Raw genomic sequence first — 23,516 nt, 5'->3', positions numbered from 1 at the left:
AATACAGGGACATGGCTGGGGAAGGGAGGGGATCTGGGAGCGTCACTGTGACATCACTTATACCTGCAGTAATAATACAGGGAGGTGACTGGGGAGGTGAGGGGATCTGGGAACATCACTGTGACATCACTTATACCTGCAGTAATAATACAGGGACATGGCTGGGGAGGTGAGGGGATCTGGGAACGTCACTGTGACATCACTTATATCTATAGTAATAATACAGGGACGTGACTGGGGAGGTGAGGGGATCTGGGAGCATCACAGTGACATCACTTATACCTGGAGTAATAATACAGGGACGTGACTGGTGAGGTGAGGGGATCTGGGAGCGTCACTGTGACATCACTTGTATCTATAGCAATAATACAGGGACATGGCTGGGGAAGGGAGGGGATCTGGGAGCGTCACTGTGACATCACTTATACCTACAGTAATAATACAGGGACGTGACTGGGGTGGGTATCTGGGAGCGTCACTGTGACATCACTTATATCTATAGTAATAATACAGGGACATGTCTGGGAAGGTGAGGGGATCTGGAAGCGTCACTGTGACATCACTTATACCTACAGTAATAATACAGGGACGTGACTGGGGAGGTGAGGGGATCTGGGAGCGTCACTGTGACATCACTTATATCTATAGTAATATTGCAGGGACGTGACTGGGGAGGTGAGGGGATCTGGGAGTCACTGTGACGTCACTTATATCTATAGTAATAATACAGGGACGTGACTGGTGAGGTGAGGGGATCTGGGAGCGTCACTGTGACATCACTTGTATCTATAGCAATAATACAGGGACATGGCTGGGGAAGGGAGGGGATCTGGGAGCGTCACTGTGACATCACTTATATCTATAGCAATAATACAGGGACATGCTGGGGAGGTGAGGGGATCTGGGAGCGTCACTATGACATCACTTATGCCTACAGTAATAATACAGGGACGTGACTGGGGAGGTGAGGGAATCTGGGAGCGTCACTGTGACATCACTTGTATCTATAATAATAATACAGGGACGTGACTGGGGTGGGTATCTGGGAGCGTCACTGTGACATCACTTATATCTATAGTAATAATACAGGGACATGACTGGGGAGGTGACGGGATCTGGGAGTGTCACTGTGACGTCACATATATATAGTAATAATACAGGGAGGTGACTGGGGAGGTGAGGGGATCTGGGAGCGTCACTGTGACATCACATATATCTATAGCAATAATACAGGGACATGACTGGGGAGGTGAGGGGAACTGGGAGTGTCACTGTGACATCACTTATATCTATAGTAATAATACAGGGAAGTGACTGGGGAGGTGAGGGGATCTGGGAGTGTCACTGTGACATCACATATCCATAGTAATAATCTGGGGAGGTGAGGGGATCTGGGAGTGTCACTGTGATATCACTTATATCTATAGCAATAATACAGGGACGTGACTGGGGAGGTGAGGGGATCTGGGAGCGTCACTGTGATATCACTTATATCTATAGCAATAATACAGGGACGTGACTGGGGAGGTGAGGGGATGTGGGAGTGTCACTATGACATCACTTATATCTATAGTAATAATACAGGGACGGGACTGGGGAGGTGAGTGGATCTGGGAGCATCACTTACATCTATAGTAATAATACAGGGATGTGACCGGGGAGGTGAGGGGATCTGGGAGCGTCACTGTGATGTCACTTATATCTATAGTAATAATACAGGAAAGTGACTGGGGAGGTGAGGGGATCTGGGAGTGTCACTTTGACATCACTTATATCTATAGCAATAATACAGGGACATGACTGGGGAGGTGAGGGGATCTGGGAGTGTCACTGTGACATCACTTATATCTATAGTAATACAGGGACGGGACTGGGGAGGTGAGGGGATCTGGGAGTGTCACTGTGACATCACGTATATCTATAGTAATAATACAGAGAGGTGACTGGGGAGGTGAGAGCGTCACTGTGATATCACATATCTATAGTAATAATACAAGGACATGACTGGGGAGGTGAGGATATCTGAGAGTGTCAATGATATCACTGATATGTTAATACTACAGTGACCTGATTGGTGGATCTTGGGAATTACATCTCATAGCACTAATAGAGGGTGATGACTGGGAGTTTATTATTTTTTTTTTTATTTACAGTTTTTTATATAGCGCAGCAGATTCCTTTGCGCTTTACAATTTTAGACAGTGTTAAAACGAACTGGGTAACAACAGACAGACTTGGGGGTTAGAGGGCCCTGCTGCAAGCTTACAATCTATAGGGACATAGGAGGGAAACACAAGGACAGGCACCAGTAATAGCAAAGCAGTCCCACAAAGTTGCAAGTCCAGAAGGGAAGCTAAATACATAAGTGCCTCAGACGGTTATGCGTATAGTACTTAAATATTATGTCTTGCCTGAAGAGGTGAGTTTTCAGGGAACACTTGAAAGTTTGGAGGCTAGTGGAGAGTCTTATTGTGCATGGAAGGGCATTCCATAGGATGGGAGCAGCCCGATGAAAGTCCTGTAATAGTGAATGGGAGCTAGTGATCCGTGCAGGAGACAGACGCAGATCTTGTGCAGAGCGCAGTGGTCGAGATGGGAGATATTGTGTGATAAGTAAAGAGACATATGGTGCAGTATGGTTAATAGCTTTATATGCGAGTAGAAGTGTTTTATATTGTAAACGGTAAGGTACGGGCAAAGTATGCGAGTGCATGCAGTGATAGTATATTTTCCAATACACAGGGTTACAAAGTAGTGAAGAAGACATCCAGTGACCATGAGACACCCAGTTGCCATCCCTGTGTGTCAGGAGAACTGAGCAGGACCCAGAGTTCCATCACAGTGCCTCCACCTCACTCACTGATACATGGGAGAGACAAGGAGCAGAAGATCCTGGAACTCACCAACAAGATCATCCAGCTGCTGACCGGAGAGGTGACTGCTGGGAATGGGGCATTATACAGAAACACCGGGGGATGTGACTGGAGAGGTGACTGCTGGGAATGGGGCATTATACAGTAACACTGGGGATGTGACTGGAGAGGGGACTGCTGGGAATGGGACATTATACAGTAACACCGGGGGATGTGACTGGAGAGGTGACTGCTGGGAATGGGACATTATACAGTAACACTGGGGGATGTGACTGGAGAGGTGACTGCTGGGAATGGGGCATTATACAGTAGGTGGATGTGGCCGGAGAGGTGACTGCTGGGAATGGGACATTATACAGTAACACCCAGGGATGTGACTGGAGAGGGGACTGCTGGGAATGGGGCATTATACAGTAACACTGGGGGATGTGACTGGAGAGGTGACTGCTGGGAATGGGACATTATACAGTAACACTGGGGGATGTGACTGGAGAGGTGACTGCTGGGAATGGGACATTATACAGTAACACTGGGGGATGTGACTGGAGAGGTGACTGCTGGGAATGGGGCATTATACAGTAACACCAGGGGATGTGACCGGAGAGGTGACTGCTGGGAATGGGACATTATACAGTAACACTGGGGGATGTGACTGGAGAGGTGACTGCTGGGAATGGGGCATTATACAGTAGGTGGATGTGGCCGGAGAGGTGACTGCTGGGAATGGGACATTATACAGTAACACCCAGGGATGTGACTGGAGAGGGGACTGCTGGGAATGGGGCATTATACAGTAACACCAGGGGATGTGACCGGAGAGGTGACTGCTGGGAATGGGACATTATACAGTAACACTGGGGGATGTGACTGGAGAGGTGACTGCTGGGAATGGGGCATTATACAGTAGGTGGATGTGGCCGGAGAGGTGACTGCTGGGAATGGGACATTATACAGTAACACCGGTGGATGTGACCGGAGAGGTGACTAATGGAAATGGGGTATTATACAGTAACACCGAGGGATGTGACCGGAGAGGTGACTGCTGGGAATATGACATTAAACAGTAACACCGGGGGATGTGACCGGAGAGGTGACTGCTGGGAATGGGACATTATACAGTAACACCGGTGGATGTGACCGGAGAGGTGACTGCTGGGAATAGGGCATGATACAGTAACACCGGGGGGATGTGACCGGAGAGGTGACTGATGGAAATGGGGTATTGTACAGTAACACCGGGGGATGTGACCTGAGAGGTGACTGCTGGGAATGGGACATTATACAGTAATACCGAGGGATGCGACCGGAGAGGTGATTGTGTCGGGTTTCTATAAGGTGTCAGGATGTCACTGTCTATTTCTCTGCGCAGGATGGGAAGTATATAGAGGAACACAAGGGTCTGTGCAGGGATGTTATGATGGAGAATCACTGGCCCCTCACATCACTGGGTATGAGGAGAGTTTGTTTTATTGTACAGGGGTGAGCAAATATGGGGCCCCCCTATATACACGTATCATCTGCTAATCCACATGTACAATATAAAGGGATTTTTGTAAGAACTTACCGTTCGAATCCCTTTCTCTGATATGGTCCTGGTGACACAGCTTCACATTGGGATGTAGGAGGGTCCACAGGAGCCAGGCACCTATCCTAAAGCTTTTGGAGGGTAGGCTCCTCCCCTACTGTATCCCAGACTCCTCAGTTCAATCTTTCAAAGCCACTGGAATACATTAACTCAGTACAACGCCTGCACATATTATATGCACAATTTTAAATTTAACTTTTCAACCAATTATAACATGAAACATCATGAACACTGGCATACTTACTGAGCGTAAGGGAGGGATCGCTGTGTCACCTGGACCATATCAGAGAAAGGGATTCGAACGGTAAGTTCTTACAAAAATCCCTTTTTCTCTTTCAATGGTCCTGGTGACACAGCTTCACATTGGGACGTTCCAGAGCCGGTCCTTTGGGTGGGTACGCTCAGGTCTGCAGTTCTCATCACTGCTCGCCCGAATGATGCGTCCTCCGACGCGAACTCATGGAACCTATCGAATTTGGCAAAAGTATGAACAGATGACCAAGTGGCAGCCCTGCAAACCTGCTCAGCTGTTGCCCCAAGAGGTGGCGACTGATCTGGTGGTATGCGCATTAATCCTGGCTGTCACAGGCCTACCAGCTTTAGTATATGCAAAAGCAATCACAGAACGCAACCACCTAGCAATGGTCTGCTTAGAAGCAGGCCAACCATTATTATGTACATCATACAAAATTAGCAAAGTATCAGTCTTCCTGACACTCTTTCCTCTGTCCACATAAATGCGCAAGGCGCGCACAACATCCAAATTCCTCAATTTGCCCCTTTTCCTTGAACCCTCTGGGGTTGAAACATAGGCAGAACTATCTCCTGATTTTTTATTTTTTTTTATTCAGTTTTCTTTATTTGAGTTTTACATTTAAAAGACATGACATAACATTGCTTTTTACATACATGCATACATCTAATTACAATAAACACAAGCCACCCCCCCACCCCTCCAGAGTACCCCCCCCCCCCCACAATAAAGTAGAAAAAAAAAAAACCTATCGGGTCTGTTTAGGTCATTTAGTCTATTCAATTTTGCTTGTACCTTATTATATATTGCCTTATTTTGTTTGTTGTATAGTGCCCATATTTTGGACTGTAGTCGGTTGATGATATCCATGCCTTTTTTTTTTTTTTAGAATACTGTTCATGCATTTAAATTTACATCTTTTATGTTGCTAGATATTTTGTGCAAAAAGTTCAAGTTTTAGTAATACGAGAGAAAAAACAAATAAATAAACTTTCTCTTTGTAGCGCTCTTGTGATTATACGTTGTGTTTTACATTGTATATATATATATATTGTGTCGTTTGTGTTTTATAGTGATCTGGGATAGACGTATTGCACTCTATGCTAAGCAAGCCTATTCCTGTATTTTTAAAAATATTTGCGGTGGAGTGTTATCTCCTACTCACGTTCTTGCCCTTATCCCATTTATCGTGAAAAAGCTTTATTTTATTTATTTATTTTTTTATCATTTTTTTTCCTTTTTTTTTTTTTTGTTCTGTTTATTCTTCCCCTACCCTCTCCTATCTTTGTGTAGTGTATTCTACAAATTGAGGAATTCTATTTATAGTCTTGTGATGATTGTGAATTATGTGTTATGTAAGTGGTGTGAGTGGTTCTCTCTGATTTTTGTGAAGAGTGTGTTATGTACGTATTATAGTATTTGTGACTTAAAAAACGCACAAAATATGCATGCTTCCCTCTTTACCGACCATGACTAATCCTGCGCCTTTAGCGAAGTTTACACTGGGGTTGTTATCTCATCTTGTTCATCTTCCTGCCATAGCAAATAGTGATCTCGCCATCTATCCCACTTGTCATGAAATTTTTTTTTAGAGTTTCTTGCATAGAACATATGCTTTTCGTGCTTCATGGTTTCACTAACCAATGCTCTCCACCCTGCCAGTGCTGGACTTTTAGTTGAAAACCACATGCGAGCTATCATCACTTTCGCCATTGTGATCAAACTAATAACATAGGAATAGAGCATTGGTGAGTGATCCCCCCCCATTTCTAGACCCAGCAGACAAGTTCTGGTATTCAGTTGAGTTGTGGCAGGAGTTGTTATCCTAATATCTTTCCAGACCTTTTCCCAGAATGAATATACTCTTGGGCAGACCCAAATCATATGTAGGAAATCGGCCTCTGATGCCCTACATCTCGGGCAGCTATCATCCTCTCTTATTCCAGCCTTATACATCCCCAGTGGAGTGCGATAGGTTCTATGGAGTGAGAAGTAGTGTATTTGTTGATATCTAACAGAGGAAGTTGCGTGTTTAATAGATCCCAATATGGCTTCCCAATCCTCCAACAATATTGGGCCCAAGTCCATCTCCCATTTGATTTTTAATTTCTCCATTGGGGGTAAATGTTGACATATACTCAGGGTGTTGTATAGGCTGGATACCCGGCCTCTATTACCCAAATTTTGGAGCATTTTTTTTATCGGGGATTCGGATATTTCTATCCTGAGCCCCCCAAATTGGGCCTGGATTGCATGCCTCAATTGCAGGTATCTAAAAAAATATTCATTTGGGAGATTAAATTCTACTTGCAATTGTCCAAAGGTTTTAAGCAATCCATTGGTATATATTTGACTAATAACTATGATGTCGTTTTGGTACCATACATTGTTGGAGGATAATTTTTCTAATTCTGCAAATTTTCTATTGAACCACAGTGGTGAATCCTTATCTGTCCCTGACCATTTCCCTGCAGAATGAAGAGACCTCCATATTAGGACCGCCTGACGAAGAATAGGGGGCAGTTTATATGTAGAAATTCCTGACAGGAGCAGAGCCAATGGGGAAGCCCATTGGCCAACCTGTTCTCTTATATATGCATATAGTAATAAATCCTTTGAGTTTTTTACCCATCCGACAAGATGTGCCGCCTGAGCCGCCATATAATAGTTTCTTAAATTTGGAAGAGCCAAACCTCCCTGATTTTTCGATTTGTATAAAGTTTTAATTGCTATACGTGGTGACTTATCATTCCATATAAAGGAAACCACTAATTTTTCTATTGCAATGAACACCTTTTTTGGTATATATATGGGTGAGTTCTGCCAGATGTATAGATATTTTGGCTGTATTATCATTTTAAATAAGTTTATTCGCCCAGTAAGTGTCATGGGTAGCTTTTTCCATGTATGCATACGGTCTTTAAATCCGTCTGTTACTGGGTGGATATTGAGGTCCACATAGCTCTTTGGGCACGAAGTAATCCATATACCTAAGTATTTGATTTTTGTGGTCCACTTCAATACGGATACAGCCTGCTGATCTTCAGGTATGTGGCCTGAGATTGGTAATATACAGGTCGAGTATCCCGTATCCGAATATCCGTTATCCGAATTATTCCGAAATACGGACATTCCAGAAAGTGAAATTTTTTTTTTTTTTTGCTAAAAACTCACTGGGGACATTTGTAACAGCATCACTGGGGACATGATATGTAACTGGCACTATATATGTGCAAGACAATGATTGCTTGGCATTCAAATTCAGTGCTGAGATAGTACACACATTTTGTTTCACGTTTTGAAACCTTGTTTTTTGAACAATTAAAATATATTTGTGTGTATTTTATGTGGTAATAAAATATATTTGTGTGTATATTATGTGTTTATACAGCATAAATGCAAGATACTTCAAAATACATCATTGAAATATTAAAATATTCCGAAATACGGAATAATCCGTTATCCAAAATTCTCCTGGTCCCGAGCATTTTGGATAAGGGATACTCAACCTGTATTTGATTTATCCCAGTTAATACGTAAACCGGATAAATCCCCGAATTTATTTACCACATCCAGAGTTTGTTGTAGGGATTTCCCAGCATCTTGCAGAAAAAGCAGCATATCATCTGCATAAAGGGCTATAACTTCCTCTACCTCCCCGATTTTAATCCCCCTTATTTCTGGGTCTGTCCGTATTAAACATGCAAGTGGTTCTATAACTAGTGAGAATAGTGCTGGGGATAAGGGACAACCCTGGCGAGTGCCCCGTTTTAATTTAAATGAATTTGAGATATACCCATTTACCGAGACTCTTGCCACTGGGGATGCATATAGCATCTGAATCCACTTGACAAATTGGGGTCCAAATGCCAATTTTCGTAACACAGCCCACATAAAATTCCAATCCACTGTGTCGAAAGCCTTGGCTGCGTCCAAGGACACAACCAGGGCTTCCGACTTTAAACTCTGGCCTCTCTGTAGGTGAAGGTATAAACGTCGCAGGTTCTGAGCTGTGGCTCTCTCTGGCATAAACCCTGCCTGGTCTGGGTGTACTACGGAGGTTATTACTTTATTAAGCCGTGTGGCTAGGATTCTCGCTAATATTTTTACGTTGGTATTTAACAACGAGATTGGCCTATATGATTCAGGGAGTAGAGGATCCTTATCTTTTTTTATTATCAATATAATCAGTGCCTCTGACATAGTAGCCGGGAGTGAGCCCCATTCCAATAATGAGTTAAACAACTCTGTAAGGTAGGGAACAAAAAAGTCTGCAAACTTTTTATAGACTTCAGCAGGAATACCGTCCCTTCCCGGCGCTTTAGAAGCCGGAAGGGATGATCTAGCCTGGCCTACCTCCACCCTAGTGAATGAGGCTTCTAGCAGATTTGAATCTGCCTGAGAGAGGGATGGCATATCTATTGGACTTAGGTACTCCTCTATCTGTTTTTGATTTGTTATACACCCCGAATCATATAGGTCAGAGTAATACCCCGAGAAAACCTCCACCATTTCTCCGGCCGTATAGCATATTTTCCCTTGGGGATTTTTGATACTGGATATTGCATTATTACCGTTTTCGCCTTTGGCCAAATATGCCAGATAGCTACCCCCCACTTCTGTCTGATAGTAATGCCTATGCCTGGAGAACTGCATCTGTCTTTTTGTCTTATCATACAAGTATTCCACCCACTCCTGTTTTGCTTCCATTAGCTGTATTCTGACACTACCATTCCCAGAGCTAATATATTCCCTTTCAAGCAACTGGTATTTATTTGCCAAATTGTCTTCCTCTATCTTTCCCTTTCTTTTTATCTCTGTGATCTTTTTTATGAATGTCCCCCGCATCACTGCTTTTAGGGCATCATGTTTAATATTGATGTTAGAATATTGCCTATTATCCAAGACCTATCCCTCCCAATCCCGAGTCCATCTGCTCCAACCAAAAGGGGTTTAGTTTCCAGGCCACTTCTCCACGATCCAACGTTAGATCGATAGTTAACAGGATGGGAGAATGGTCTGAGATCCCCCGAGCTAGGTATTTTACATCAATAATTGCGGGAGCTAGTATAGGGGATATCAAGGCAAGGTCTATTCTTGAGTAGGTGTTGTGTGAGGGTGAGTAGCATGAGAACTGTAACAACTCTTGATTCCTCTGCCTCCAGATGTCTATTAAACCCAATTCCGCTATTATTTTAGAAAAGGGGGTGGGGGCACCTTTATTCAAGGTAGACATTTTTACGCCACACTCTTTCCATCTATCTAAGTTTTTACACATTACATTATTAAAGTCCCCCATGCAGAGTATAGGAATTTCAGGATAGTCTGCTATGAATTTTAATAATTCATGGAGGACCTCATTGTTGTAAGGCGGTGGTATATAGATGGCTATTATATAGAGAGGTTTATAATTTACTACTGCTTTAAGAAATACAAATCTTCCTTTTGTGTCTAACAAGCTCTTATCGACACGGAAATTCATTTTTTTTTACCAGCACTGTTACACCTCTGGCGTTCTGGGAGAAGGTTGAATGAAACGCGGATCCGATCCAAGGCTTTTTTAATGCCTTGATCTTATCTCCATATAAGTGTGTTTCAGATAGACAGATTATGTCTGCCGAGTATTTACGAATCTGAGACATCACAAGGGATCTTTTGATGTTATTATTTAGACCTCTGACATTCCAGCTCATAATATTCAATCCCAGTGCTCGTTTAGTCATAATGTATATTTATATATATTTTTTTGATTCATAGTATTAATGAGCACAATTGACTTCACTCTGCGCTCTACGAGTATTGCATTAAGATACGTAACAGTTTGAGTTTCAAGCTTTTTCTCTCTGACCTTAAACATCCATATTGAAAAGACTATTAACAATAAAAAAAAAATAATAATAATAAAGACATACATTTATAGACCCCAACCCAGACATCTTCCCTAGTATCGTCCCTGGTACCCACCCTAGCCCGCCCTGTATAACCTCACCCCGAGGAATACCTAACTCCCTAGATAAAATAAACTACCTAACTTAACCCTTTTGGGAGATGCAGGAAATAATTTCCTACCTCTATCTGTAGTTTATGGTTACTCCCCCTTTGCTTAGTCGTTACCCTGGTGAAGGGACAAACAAAAAAAAAAAAATAACAGTATATATCTCTCACTTCCTTGACTAGAAAATCCACCACATCGCCTGGAACCCCAGCTTTATCTATCATATTCTCCACCTTCTTAAATAGTATATCCCCATAGAGGAGAGATTAGGAACAGGAATACACATAGTATATGCCAACCAGAATCTCCATTCTCCTACTTTAGCTACTGGTGCCTCAGAAAGGGATGGACCCAAAAAGAGGAGGGAGAGAAGAAATTAATAAATAACTAAATTAAATAAACCACCAATGCTGCAATATGTATCATAGCTAGAGAATCTACCTCATCACGTAGACCTACAGTTTTATCTAACATAGTCAGCATCGTCTTAAATGAGGAAAAAAAAAAAACCCATATAGGGAAACACCAAGAAAAATAATAAAAAATAGATACAGTACCAGTGTATATCTCTCACTTCCTTGGCTAGGAAATCCACCACATCGCCTGGATCCCCAGCTTTATCTATCATATTCTCCACCTTCTTAAATATTATATCCCCAAAGAGGAGAAATTAGGTACAAGAATACACATAGTATATGCCAACCAGAATCTCTATTCTCCTACTTTAGCTACTAATGCCTCAAAAAGGGATGGACCCAAAGAGAAGAGGGAGGGAGAAAAAGAATAAATAACTAGATAAATAAACCACCAATGCTGCAATATGCATCATAGCTAGAGAATCTACCTCATCACGTAGATCTACAGCTTTATCTAACATAGTCAGCATCATCTTAAATAAAAAAAAAAGATAAATTGCAAGTACATAAAAATAAATTAACAACCAGAATGCCCGTAGTGTTGTGCCAGCAAGTATCTATGAGGGTTACGTATATATATATATATATAGAGAACACATAGACATTATTTCCCACATATAGACAGAAGTTGTTATGGAGAGTCTACTTCATCACATAGATTCTCCTACTTTATCTCCTGGCACCCAAAAAAAAAAAAAAAAATTAATTTTTTATGTATAAACCCCCAAACTTCACATAGTGCGGAGACGCTCCTCCACCCATTTTTCTGCTTCTGCGGCATTGTTAAAAAAATGGGTTGAGTCCTCATAGACAACTCTCAGTCTCGCTGGGAACTGCATTGAATACTGTATATGTTTGTCTCTCAATTTGCGTTTGACCTGTGAAAAGCTGGCCCGGCTTTTCTGTACCTCAATGGCAAAGTCGGGATACAGAGAGACTGCATGATTATCATACAGAAGTGCACCCTTTACTCGGGCCAAACGTAGCACAGTGTCCCTGTCTTTGAAATGCAGGAAGCGAACTATTAATGTTCTTGCGGGGACTCCGGGCTTAGGTGCTCCCCCCGGTATTCTGTGTGCCCGTTCAACAGCAAATTGTTGAGAGAATACTTCCTTAGTGAATAGTTGTGTCATCCAACTTTCAACAAATTTTCCTGGATCGGTGCCCTCGGTTCTCTCTGGAAGGCCTACTATTCGTATATTGTTTCGCCTCAGTCTGCCCTCCATATCTGAGAGCTTAGACTGAACTGTTGCCACTTGGGTTGATAAGTCCTCCACTTTTCTTTTTAACGGGGAGGAGTCATCCTCCAGCTGCGATATACGGTTCTCTGTTTCTGTTACCCTCTCACGCATTTTCTGCAAATCTTGTCGGAGCACGGACACATCTGACTGTACTTGGCCAATTTTTTCCGTGACCCTGTGCTCTGATTCAGATATTGCTTGTATTATTTGCTGTGTAGAATGGACTGGCTCGTTAATGGAGTTGTCTATTTCCGTATGTGGGGCTGGTGAACTTGGAACACTTTGTGTGTTGGATCTGGACGACTGAGCGTTTCGTGAGTACTTTTCTAGCTTAGCAGCTGCCGCCGCAGCAGTACCAGTCTTCCCCATATTTCAGTTCGAGCAGGGTGGGATAGGTAGGGAAAACAGTTACGTGCATAAGATTAATACGGACCAATGATTTTCCCTTTCTCTTGTATCCCAGTAAGAGAGTGACCAGCTTCAGAATAGGCACCTGTCTGCGTCAGTATGTCACAGAATTAAGGGGGCCTTGCAGTGTATACTTAGTCCACAACTATTATCCTCCACGGCTACCCCTTTAAATTCACAGCGAGGAGTAAATGGTGAAGCAGGAAAAAAAATATGATAGCCAAAAAAAAAAAAAAAATATATATATATATATATATATATATATATATATATATATATATATATATATATATATATATATATATATATATATATATATATATATATATAGTACCTTTAGTGGTGTGCCCACCGCACAGAGCTCTGCCCCCAACTCCTGGTATACTCCACTGGTCCAGGAAGTACCAGTATCGGCCGGATCAGTTGGTTTACCACAACTTTGTTTTATGTGTCCACTTAGAAGAAGAGAGGGACCGCAAAGTAATAGTAGCACCTCTTTGTTATCCTGGCAGCTGCTGGTGTCTGTGCTTCCAGGCTGTCCTTTGGCAGATGCTTTACTGCAGCCAACACACCTGCTTTATCTTTGCCCCACAACTCCATGCACCTGTGCCGTAGTATAGGGCTCAATGAGCCCAGCAGTTGTGTCTTGGTGCCCAGTCCTCAACAATAATAGCCAGTGGTGTCCGATTCTCAGCGCCAGTGAGCCGGATTCTCTGTGCCGACTCTTTGCGCAGTCTCTCGATGTAAGCAGGGCAGCAGGGAGCCTGAGACCCGTTTCAGACGGGGGAGCGAGAGCAGGGTCCTGCGTGACTGCCTCTCGCCTATCCGCCTCTTGTCTGTGCCGCTGCCTGCCGCTCACGTCCCGGCTCTGTCTACACGCGCGCCCGCCGGAAGTCCAGCGCGTGTCCCTCCAGGCGGCCGTGCAGCAACTCAGCACAGAGAAACAGTTCCGTCGCGATCGTGAGGGACCTGCAGCCAGTGTCTCTCATTCAGAACAGACTCCGCGCGTAAGGTACAGGAGCAAATAGCTTTTACCCGCACATTAACAATAATTATTGGGGTTTCTTTGGGTTTTCAGGATTTCTTGAGACTTCACCAGGGGGGATTATAGCATGATAGCGCGGATAAGCGGAGGGAGCTACAGCGTGCTGCTGCTACACCATACTACTCCAAGTCACGCCCCCCGCAGCAGTGGCAACTATCTCCTGATTTAGATGAAAAGCAGAGACTACTTTTGGTAAAAATTTGGGGTACTGTCCGAAAGACAGCCCTATCATCATGACATATAAGGGAGGGAGACTTGCAGGACAAAGCTCCCAACTCCGATACTCTTTTTGCTGATGCCACTGCCAACAGAAATACCAGTTTCCATGTAAGGAATTTAAGGTCAGCCGACCTCAACGGCTCAAAAGGCGCCTTCTGAAGACACTCCAGAACCAGAGATAAATCCCATGGCGCTACTGGTTGCTTGTAGGGAGATTTCAATCGAGAAACCCCCTGCAGGAAGGTCTGTACTTCCGGTATTAATGCAATCCTTCTTCGGAAAGAAATTGACAAGGCCGAGATCTGTACTTTGAGTGACTGAAGGCTTAACCCAGAGGAAAGGCCATCCTGTAAAAAACTCCAACAATTTAGCCATTTTAAATCGTGATGTGTGTGTGACTGCTGTCTTTCACACCATCGAATATAGGTCTTCCAGACCCTATAATAATTTACAGAAGACACTGACTTTCTGGCTTTAATCATTGTGTTAACCACCGCCTCTGAGAATCCTATATTCCTCAAAATGGCGGTTTTAACAGCCAGGCCGTCAAAATTTATCGAGCTGAATCCAGATGGTTGAACGGTCCTTGTTTTAGAAGGTCTGACCTCAGAGGTAGACGCCACGAGTCCACAGACAATCTCTGAAGCCTCGAGTACCAGGACCTCCTTGGCCAATCTGGAGCCACTAAAATTATTGGAATTGTCTGGGCCTGTATCTTTTTCAACACTCTTGCCAGCATTGGAACTGGCGGAAAAACATAAAGAAGATTCCCCTCCCAGGGGATAGTCATGGCATCCACTGCTTCTGCCAGTGGATCCCTCATCCTGGCATAAAACATGGGTACCTGATGGTTGAACCTGGATGCCATCAGGTCCCCATCCGGGGTTCCCCACCTCAGTGTAATCTGGTGGAATACTTGTGGGTTCAGGCTCCATTCCCCTTCCATCAGCTCCTCCCTGCTCAGGAAGTCGGCCTCTATATTCTCCACTCCTGGTATGAATATTGCTGATAATGCTGGAACATTCTGTTCCGCCCACAAGAAGATTCGGAACACCTCCCACATAGCCAGCTTGCTGCGTATGCCTCCCTGGTGATTCAGATATGCCACAGCTGTGGCGTTGTCGGTCTGAATCCCTAAAGGGAGCCCTTGTAATCTTTCTCCCGCCAGAGAAAACATCTTCCACAGAGCCCTCAGTTCCACGATGTTAATCGGTAAGGCAGACTCCTCTGAAGTCCACAAGCCTTGCAGACGCAGGTCCCAGACTACTGCCCCCCAGCCTCTGAGACTGGCGTCGGTAGTGACTACCAGCCAGCTCCAGGACTGCAGGGACCGACCCCACTGAAGGGAATCCACCTCCGTCCACCATTTCAGGAAGGATCGAGTTTCTGAAAACAACACTATTTGTTCTGACATCTTGGTCTGAGTATTCCCTGACCAGTCTGTCAGAATGTTCCACTGGAACACTCGAGAGTGGAACCTGGCGAACTGTAACGTCTCGAAAGACGCCACCATCTTCCCCAGCAGTTTGAGGCACCTCCATACTGATGTGCTCTGAGACCCGAGGATCTCCTGTACCAAGGCAGCCAGATCCCTGGCCTTTGCCTCTGGTAGAAACACCCGATGCAACTGGGTATCCAGAACAACCCCCAAGAATTGGAGTCTCTGTGACGGCACCAACTGAGACTTTTGTAAATTTAAAAGCCAGCCGTGAATCTGCAAAAACCTGATGGCTTCTGCCAAGTGACTCTTCAACTTGTCTGCTGACTCCGCTTTGAACCGCAGGTCGTCCAAAAATGGAATCACTGTGATTTCCCTCAGTCGAAGCACAGCCGCCATTACTGACATTATTTTGGTGAATACCCTTGACGCTGTGGCCAGACCGAAGGGCAACGCCTGGAATTGCAAGAGTATGTCTCCTATTGCACACCTCAATAGAGCCTGATGTTCTGGGTGGATAGGAACATGCAAGTATGCGTCCTGGACATCCATGGACGCCAAAAATTCTCCCTGGTCCAGGCTTAGCAGCACAGACCGTAGAGACTCCATTTTGAAATGGTCTACCCACAAACGGATATTTAATGACTTTAAGTTTAGGATCAGCTGAAAGACCCGTCTGGTTTGGGCACCAAAAACAGAGTGGAATAAAAGCCTTTTTTCCACTCCGCTCTGGGGACCGGGACTACCACATCCTTCTCTAAAAGAGAATGAGCCGCTCCCAAGAGAGCCGTACGGAGCCGAGCCTCCTTTGGTAGTGGTGTAGGAATGAACCTTCTCGGCGGAAGACCTATGAAGGGAATCTTGTAACCCTGGGTTATAATTTCTAACACCCAAGAGTCCCGGGCTAACAGTGCCCATGCGTCTTTGAACAGTGACAGACGTCCCCCCACCTTGATAACCGCCGGGCAAAACCCCTGGCAGTCATGCGGAGGGTTTGTCCTCTCCTTTGATTTCTTATGAAAGGAACCAAATTTTGACTTTGGGGCCTTGCCCCTGGAGGACTGAGACTATCCCCTAAAAGACTGTCCTCGAAAGGACGCACCTCCTCTAGGGGAGGGCCGAAAGGACGGCCCGAAAGCAGAAAACCTTGATGTCTGCTTGGCTGCAGGGGTAGGCAGGAAAGTGCTTTTTTCCACCTGTGGCCTGCTTTAATAATCTCTTCCAGTTCTGATCCAAATAACAGCTTTCCTTTAAAAGCTATTGCCTCTAAGCCTTCTTAGACTCATTATCTGCCTCCCAAGCTATAAGCCAGAGCACTCTCCTGGCATTGACGGACACTGAGGAAACTCTGGCAGCCATTTTGAGAGTTTCCTGCTCAGCCTCAATCAAATACTCTGCAGCAGCTTTAAGCTTCTCCGCAAGTAACAACACACAAGGAACAGTATGTCAAATAGTGCACAGGTCAATGACCCACCAATCATGGCCCTAGAGACCCAGGCTGAAGCAATCCGAGGGCGGAGTGTTTTGCCCACCCTTTTAACCATTGCCTTGCTTGAAGGCTGTTCCCCCCTGCACTGGTAGCACAGTGACTTTTGACAAGCATGCCACAGAAGTATCTACCACTGGAACTTTCTCTCAGAGGTCTGCATGATCCTTAGGCATGGGATACAGGCTTAAACATCTTTTAGGCATCTAAAGCCTTTTATCAGGGGTTTTCCAATAAATCTTGTAAACCCTCGTCTGCAGGGAGATATCAGTTTCTTTACGCTGTCTCTTAAAAACAACCTTTGCAGGAGTTTATCCTTCACAGACAAATTCAATGCCTGTTTAACAGCAGTAATCAAATCCTCCACCCCTGAGGCTGAGGACTCTTCAGAAACATCACCCTGATCCCAGGGTATGTCTGTGTACTCTCCTTCCTCATCAGCAGCTAACAATGGCACTGAATAAGACCTTTTAGGGGTCCCCACAGAATAACCATAAAACTTGTCCAACAAGTAATTAAACCTGCTGATTGCCTTAGCAGTATCCTGCATGACCTGTAATAAGTCAGGATCTGTCTGGGTCCGAGGCAAAGAGCTAGAGGACTGCTGAGAGAATGGCAGTGGTCTAGGGGAAGTTACCAGCCATCACTCTGCCTGTCCAGTAATGCACCAAAGCATTTTCAGACCTGCCCAGGGACTTAGCCCACGCAAGCTCCGATAGCACTACCCTCTGGGGTTCACTCCCCATGGGTTTCACAGCAGCGCAAGAAATACATAAGCGCCCCCTGCTATCTGCTCAGGGACAAATTTCAGTGTACAACCACTGCAAGCACTCAATGCATTAAAGGCTCCCTCCCCCAAAACCACAGACTGTTGCTCAGACATGATGTTCTCAAATAACACAGTCACAGCATTAAATGTACAGACATTATATACAGAACCAATATACTCAGTTCACTTAGCTTTCTGTAGTCTTCAGAATGGGGAAAGCGATGCCCAGGAAATCCAATCACTCTGTCAGGATCTGTCAGCCAGCTCAGCTCTGCTGCAAGCGTTCTGAATGGCGCCAAAACAGAGTGAGGGAAGGGACCAAGTCCCTGCTGCTGCGGGGTCTGTGACTTTTGGCGCCAACTACCCCCAGACAGCCGCTCCCATTGTAGGATCTCCTAGTTCCAGTATCTCCCCCTCAGCTGGGGACCACTCGGAACATGCCTGTAACACACTGCTGTCCTCTCATATAGGAGCTCAGTGTGTAAGCTCCACAGAAAATGGCCGCCGCCATCACGGAGCGCCTGTCCCCCATGATCCCCACCTAGCGTGAAGCCGGTTTCAGAACGCTCCGGAGCCACGGCAGGTTCTTAAAAGAAGCTGTAAGCGCTGCACAGGGAGACCAGACAGCGTCTCCCCTGTGCACAGCGAGCTGACAGGACGCGCTTCTGTCAGCTCCTGCTGCGCTAGCAGTGTGAGGATTCACTAATGAGAATCCTCACACTGTGCCTACCTAGCTAGTGTAAAAGTTAATAAAATAATAAAAACCCTAACTAACTCTACTCCTTCGGCTGCTCCGGCAGCCCTTTAGAATAGCACACACTCCAGTGGGCACCTAACACGAACTGAGGAGTCTGGGATGCAGTAGGGGAGGAGCCTACCCTCCAAAAGCTTTAGGATAGGTGCCTGGCTCCTGCGGACCCTCCTACATCCCAATGTGAAGCTGTGTCACCAGGACCATTGAAAGAGAAATTCAGTCACTGTGTGTCTCCTATAGATGGGCCCAGTAACAGAGATACCCCAGAGAGATGTCCCCGTCCTCTGTATTCCCAGGATAATCACATACATATAATGTCCTCAGTCACTGCGTGTCTCCTATAGATGGGCCCAGTAACAGAGATACCCCAGAGAGATGTCCCCGTCCTCTGTATTCCCAGCACTGTACAGAGGAGACTCACAGGACCCCACAAGAGGATCAGGTAGGTGGGAAGTTAGGGTCTCCCCAATATACCAAAGTGACTGTCACTATATGAATTGCAGTGGTTGTGTGTGTGTGTGTGTCCTATGCACGGATATTGAACTGTGTAATCTCCCTAGCATCAGACATTACTAATGAGATTTTTTTGTAGGTTCAATTTGAAGATATTAAGGCAGAAGACACAGAGGAAGAAGAGACGTATGTGACGGATATGAAGATAAGAGAAGAGTCTTATGTGTCAGATAAGAAAGAAGATACAGAGACAGAAGACACACATATGAGGGGTGATCAGCAGTGTAAGAAGGAGGAAATCCCTACAGATATCAGCACAGGTGAGTAATAATCATTTACTGCATACAGTATTTTCCTTGTTCTATTAATACAGCTTTACAGCTATCTAAGAAATCAGGAGCCATCAGCCCCTATTGTACTCCTGGTCTCCCCCTCACATCATGTCACTGTGTGTTACCAGCCCAGAGATCTGACCAGTCTCCTCCCCACACTCTCTGGTGTATCTCCTACATCAGGAGCCATCAGCCCCTATTATACTCCTGCTCTCCCCTCACATCATGTCACTGTGTGTTACCAGCCCAGAGATCTGACCAGTCTCCTCCCCACACTCTCTGATGGAAAAGGAAAATCATGATAATCAGGCGCTAATACTTTATGTTCAAAATATAATAATCAAAATTAATGCTGTCTGACGAGATAATTATAAGACGACTTATGGCTATTGCAGCTCCCAATAGGTATTCTGTATAACTTAATTAGACAAAATAACAATTAAGAGAAGGAAGAGAGCAGGGGAGAGGGGGGGGCAGATTGAGTGGAGGAGAGAGAGAAGGGGACTGGGAGAGAGCGAAAGGTAGGAATGGGTGGGAGCGGAAAGGGAAGGTGGCTGGGTGCAAGGTGATGTGGTAAGATGAGGTGCTGGGGGGTGAGAGGGGATGAGGGGGGGGGGGGGTGACGGACGGACGGGGGCACTGGTGGTGATGGGCCATGGATGGGAACGCCCATGTAAATTTGAGCGTGACGCAAGGTGCCAGGGGCGGGTAGCTGACTTCACATGGCGTCAGCTGCCCTGAGCCCTGGAGATTTCAATGATCTCTCCAGCATTGGGCACATGCGAGGGGATCCGGGTGGGGTAGCGGCTATTCGTCAGGTTGGCACTCTGGGACTTGGTACCAGGTTATCCAGAAACAGGCCCATAGCACAATGCACCAATATATCGGCCATCGGCTCTGTTGTAGAGATCACGCTGGTTACAGACATATTACTGGTGCCCACTGGCTGACGGACCAGCGATATATCGGCCAGTGTGTGCGCAGCATTAGACATGTTCAGTGTAAGTTATAAAACCTCCATGAACATTTCCTTCTCAATGTAACCAATTCTGTCTGTTGTCATTCATCTGTTTCCTGTAGATGGGCGCACAAGCAGGAATACCTCGGAGGGAGATCTCATTGTGTCTCCAGATTATATACTAGAAGATAAGAACATCAGACAAGATTCTCCAGAAGAAAACCCCATTATCCCCAATACACACCCAACATTTCCCAGTGCAGATATTTCATCTGGTCCCTCTAGTCATGAGGAACCTTCTCCTGATCATTCAGACCTTACTACACACAGTACAGATCATAAAGATGATACAATACCATCCAGTTCTATAAGTCAGTCAGTTTTCGCTTTACATCAGAGACATCACACAGGGGAGAAACCATTTTCATGTTCTGAATGTGGGAAATCATTTTCTCGTAAATCACATCTTGTTTCACATGAGAGATTACATACAGGTGAGAAACCATTTTCATGTTCTGAATGTGGGAAATGTTTTACTCATAAATCCAGTCTTGTTGCACACGAGATGGTACATACAGGTGAGAAACCATTTTCATGTTCTGAATGTGGGAAATGTTATAGGAATAAACCCAGTCTTGTTAGACATGAGAGGGAACATACAGGTGAGAAACCATTTTCATGTTCTGAATGTGGGAAATCGTTTTCTTTTAAGTCACATCTTGTTATACATGAGAGGGTACATACAGGTGAGAAACCATTTTCATGTTCTGAATGTGGGAAATGTTTTACTCATAAATCACATCTTGTTACACATGGGTGGGAACATACAGGTGAGAAACCATTTTCATGTTCTGAATGTGGGAAATCGTTTTCTTGTAAGTCACATCTTGTTACACATGAGAGGGTACATACAGGTGAGAAACCATTTTCATGCTCTGAATGTGGGAAATGTTATAGGGATAAATCCAGTCTTGTTACACATGAGAGGGAACATACAGGTGAGAAACCATTTTCATGTTCTGAATGTGGGAAATGTTTTACTCATAAAGCCAGTCTTGTTGCACATGAGAGGGAACACACAGGTGCGAAACCATTTTCATGTTCTGAATGTGGGAAATCATTTTCTTGTAAGTCACATCTTGTTACACATGAGAGGGTACATACAGGTGAGAAACCATTTTCATGTTCTGAATGTGAGAAATGTTTTGCACAGAAATCCAATCTTGTTACACATGAGAGGGAACATACAGGTGAGAAACCATTTTCATGTTCTGAATGTGGGAAATGTTATAACAAGAAATCCAATCTTGTTCTACATGAGAGGGTACATACAGGTGAGAAACCATTTGCATGTTCTGAGTGTGGGAAATGTTTTCTAAATAAATCTCATCTTGTTCTACATGAGAGGGTACATACAGGTGAGAAACCATTTTCATGCTCTGAATGTGGGAAATGTTTTACTCATAAATCCAGTCTTGCTCTACATGAGAGGGTACATACAGGTGAGAAACCATTTTCATGTTCTGAATGTGGGAAATGTTTTACTCATAAAGCCAGTCTTGTTGCACATGAGAGGGAACACACAGGTGAGAAACCATTTTCATGTTCTGAATGTGGGAAATCATTTTCTTGTAAGTCACATCTTGTTACACATGAGAGGGTACATACAGGTGAGAAACCATTTTCATGTTCTGAATGTGAGAAATGTTTTGCACAGAAGTCCAATCTTGTTACACATGAGAGGGAACATACAGGTGAGAAACTATTTTCATGTTCTGAATGTGGGAAATGTTTTACTCATAAATCCAGTCTTGTTCTACATGAGAGGGTACATACAGGTGAGAAACCATTTTCATGCTCTGAATGTGGGAAATGTTATAGCAATAAATCCAATCTTGCTCTACATGAGAGGGTACATACAGGTGAGAAACCATTTGCATGTTCTGAGTGTGGGAAATGTTTTCTACATAAATATAATCTTGTTCTACATGAGAGGGTACATACAGGTGAGAAACCATTTTCATGCTCTGAATGTGGGAAATGTTTTAAAAATAAATCACATCTTGTTAGACATCAGAGAAGCCTTTTCCATGCTTACAGTGTGGGACATGATTTATAAATAAATGTATACTTTGTAAATACCAGAACAATAACATTTGGATGAGCAGATCTACATTAAACATGAGCATTGATGTGAGGATACCCCTGTTGCATGCACAGGGATCATCTGAGAGTAGTCTCCCCAAAACAATGCAGGCTCGATTCACCCCCTAGAAACTGTGGGAGCTACCCATGGGTTCTTAAATGTAAGGCTAGCAGAAACTGTCCTGGCTGATGTTCCTCCACAACCAGCCCCCTCCCCCCTCTCCAGAGCTGCCGGCTTATGCTGAGTATACACCAGCATGATGCAGCTTGTGAGCGGGTTGTTAGGGGAATGTATGACCTGCTCACTATATGGCGGAGCCTATGACACGCTCAGGAACTGCATCTGATGTGATCGCGACCCGAACCCACTTCAATGGTAGGATCTCAGAAAAGACCTAACGATCCGCGGGGCTGCACGTCGGATCGGGATCGCATCAGAACGGCAGTGAAATGGACAATTTACATAAAATCGGTTGAGATTGTATCTAAATTGGCTCATTTTGGGCCAAATCATCCTGATGTGTACCCCACATTACTGTAATCATACTGCAGGCTTCCAGGCACCAGCTCAGCAGGAAGCCAGGCTGCTCCTGGGACATTTACATCCTGGGATACAAACATCCTTCCAATCGCTGCCCAGATCTTATTTTTATTCAGTATTTCTTATTACAATATGCATATGATACAGAGATGAGACATTACATCCTATCCTTTCCCCTACCTTATATCTGTGCAGTGTATATGTGCTTTATGTCTGACAAGCGATGTCATTATACCGATTATACTAAACTTACATTGTGCCTCATCTATCTCACCTTCTGTATACGGCCATTTATAATAAACCTATTCCTGTGTTTGGTCCTGTGTAATAGTGTGGATTTGTGTAATGTATATGCATTGTTGTGTATACTCCTGTATAAGCCTCATAGAATTCTGACAGCGTCCATCTCTCCCACGTTTGATGACACTTTCTTACATTATTACTTTTGGTGTATGTGTACTTCTCATTATCTACTGTATGGTTTACCAGATGGATCCCGTGGTATAAATCCGGTGCCTCATGCGCCTCCATTTCCCTGCTATTATTACTTTTGCCAGAGCAGCTTGGTTCTCCACCGGCGGTATAAACGGGTCATTGCCCTTACC

The 23,516-nt window shown here is 44.4% G+C and overlaps 1 protein-coding gene across 4 annotated transcripts in view; it reads left to right on the top strand.

Annotated features, from left to right (window-relative positions):
• The window catches only part of LOC146010139 (uncharacterized), a 200,303-nt gene that overhangs the window by 136,206 nt on the left and 40,581 nt on the right, over positions 1-23,516 (top strand). The window contains exons 1-3 of one of the 4 annotated variants that reach the window (XM_083151083.1): positions 2,772-2,934; positions 19,075-19,255; positions 20,348-23,206. In XM_083151083.1, coding sequence (XP_083007209.1) covers positions 19,135-19,255; positions 20,348-22,344 — 2,118 coding nt within the window. In that variant the 5' untranslated portion in view covers positions 2,772-2,934; positions 19,075-19,134 and the 3' untranslated portion in view covers positions 22,345-23,206. Of the gene's footprint in view, positions 1-2,771; positions 2,935-18,731; positions 18,925-19,074; positions 19,256-20,347; positions 23,207-23,516 lie in introns of those variants that run through there. The other 3 variants (XM_083151082.1, XM_083151084.1, XM_083151081.1) reach the window with 3 other exon arrangements.

Source organism: Crinia signifera, chromosome 6 (assembly GCF_055691185.1).
Source record: "Crinia signifera chromosome 6, ASM5569118v1, whole genome shotgun sequence".
NCBI classification, from domain to species: Eukaryota; Metazoa; Chordata; class Amphibia; order Anura; family Myobatrachidae; genus Crinia; species Crinia signifera.
Note: the sequence above shows the minus strand (reverse complement) of the source record. Positions and strands in the feature narration are given on the sequence as shown.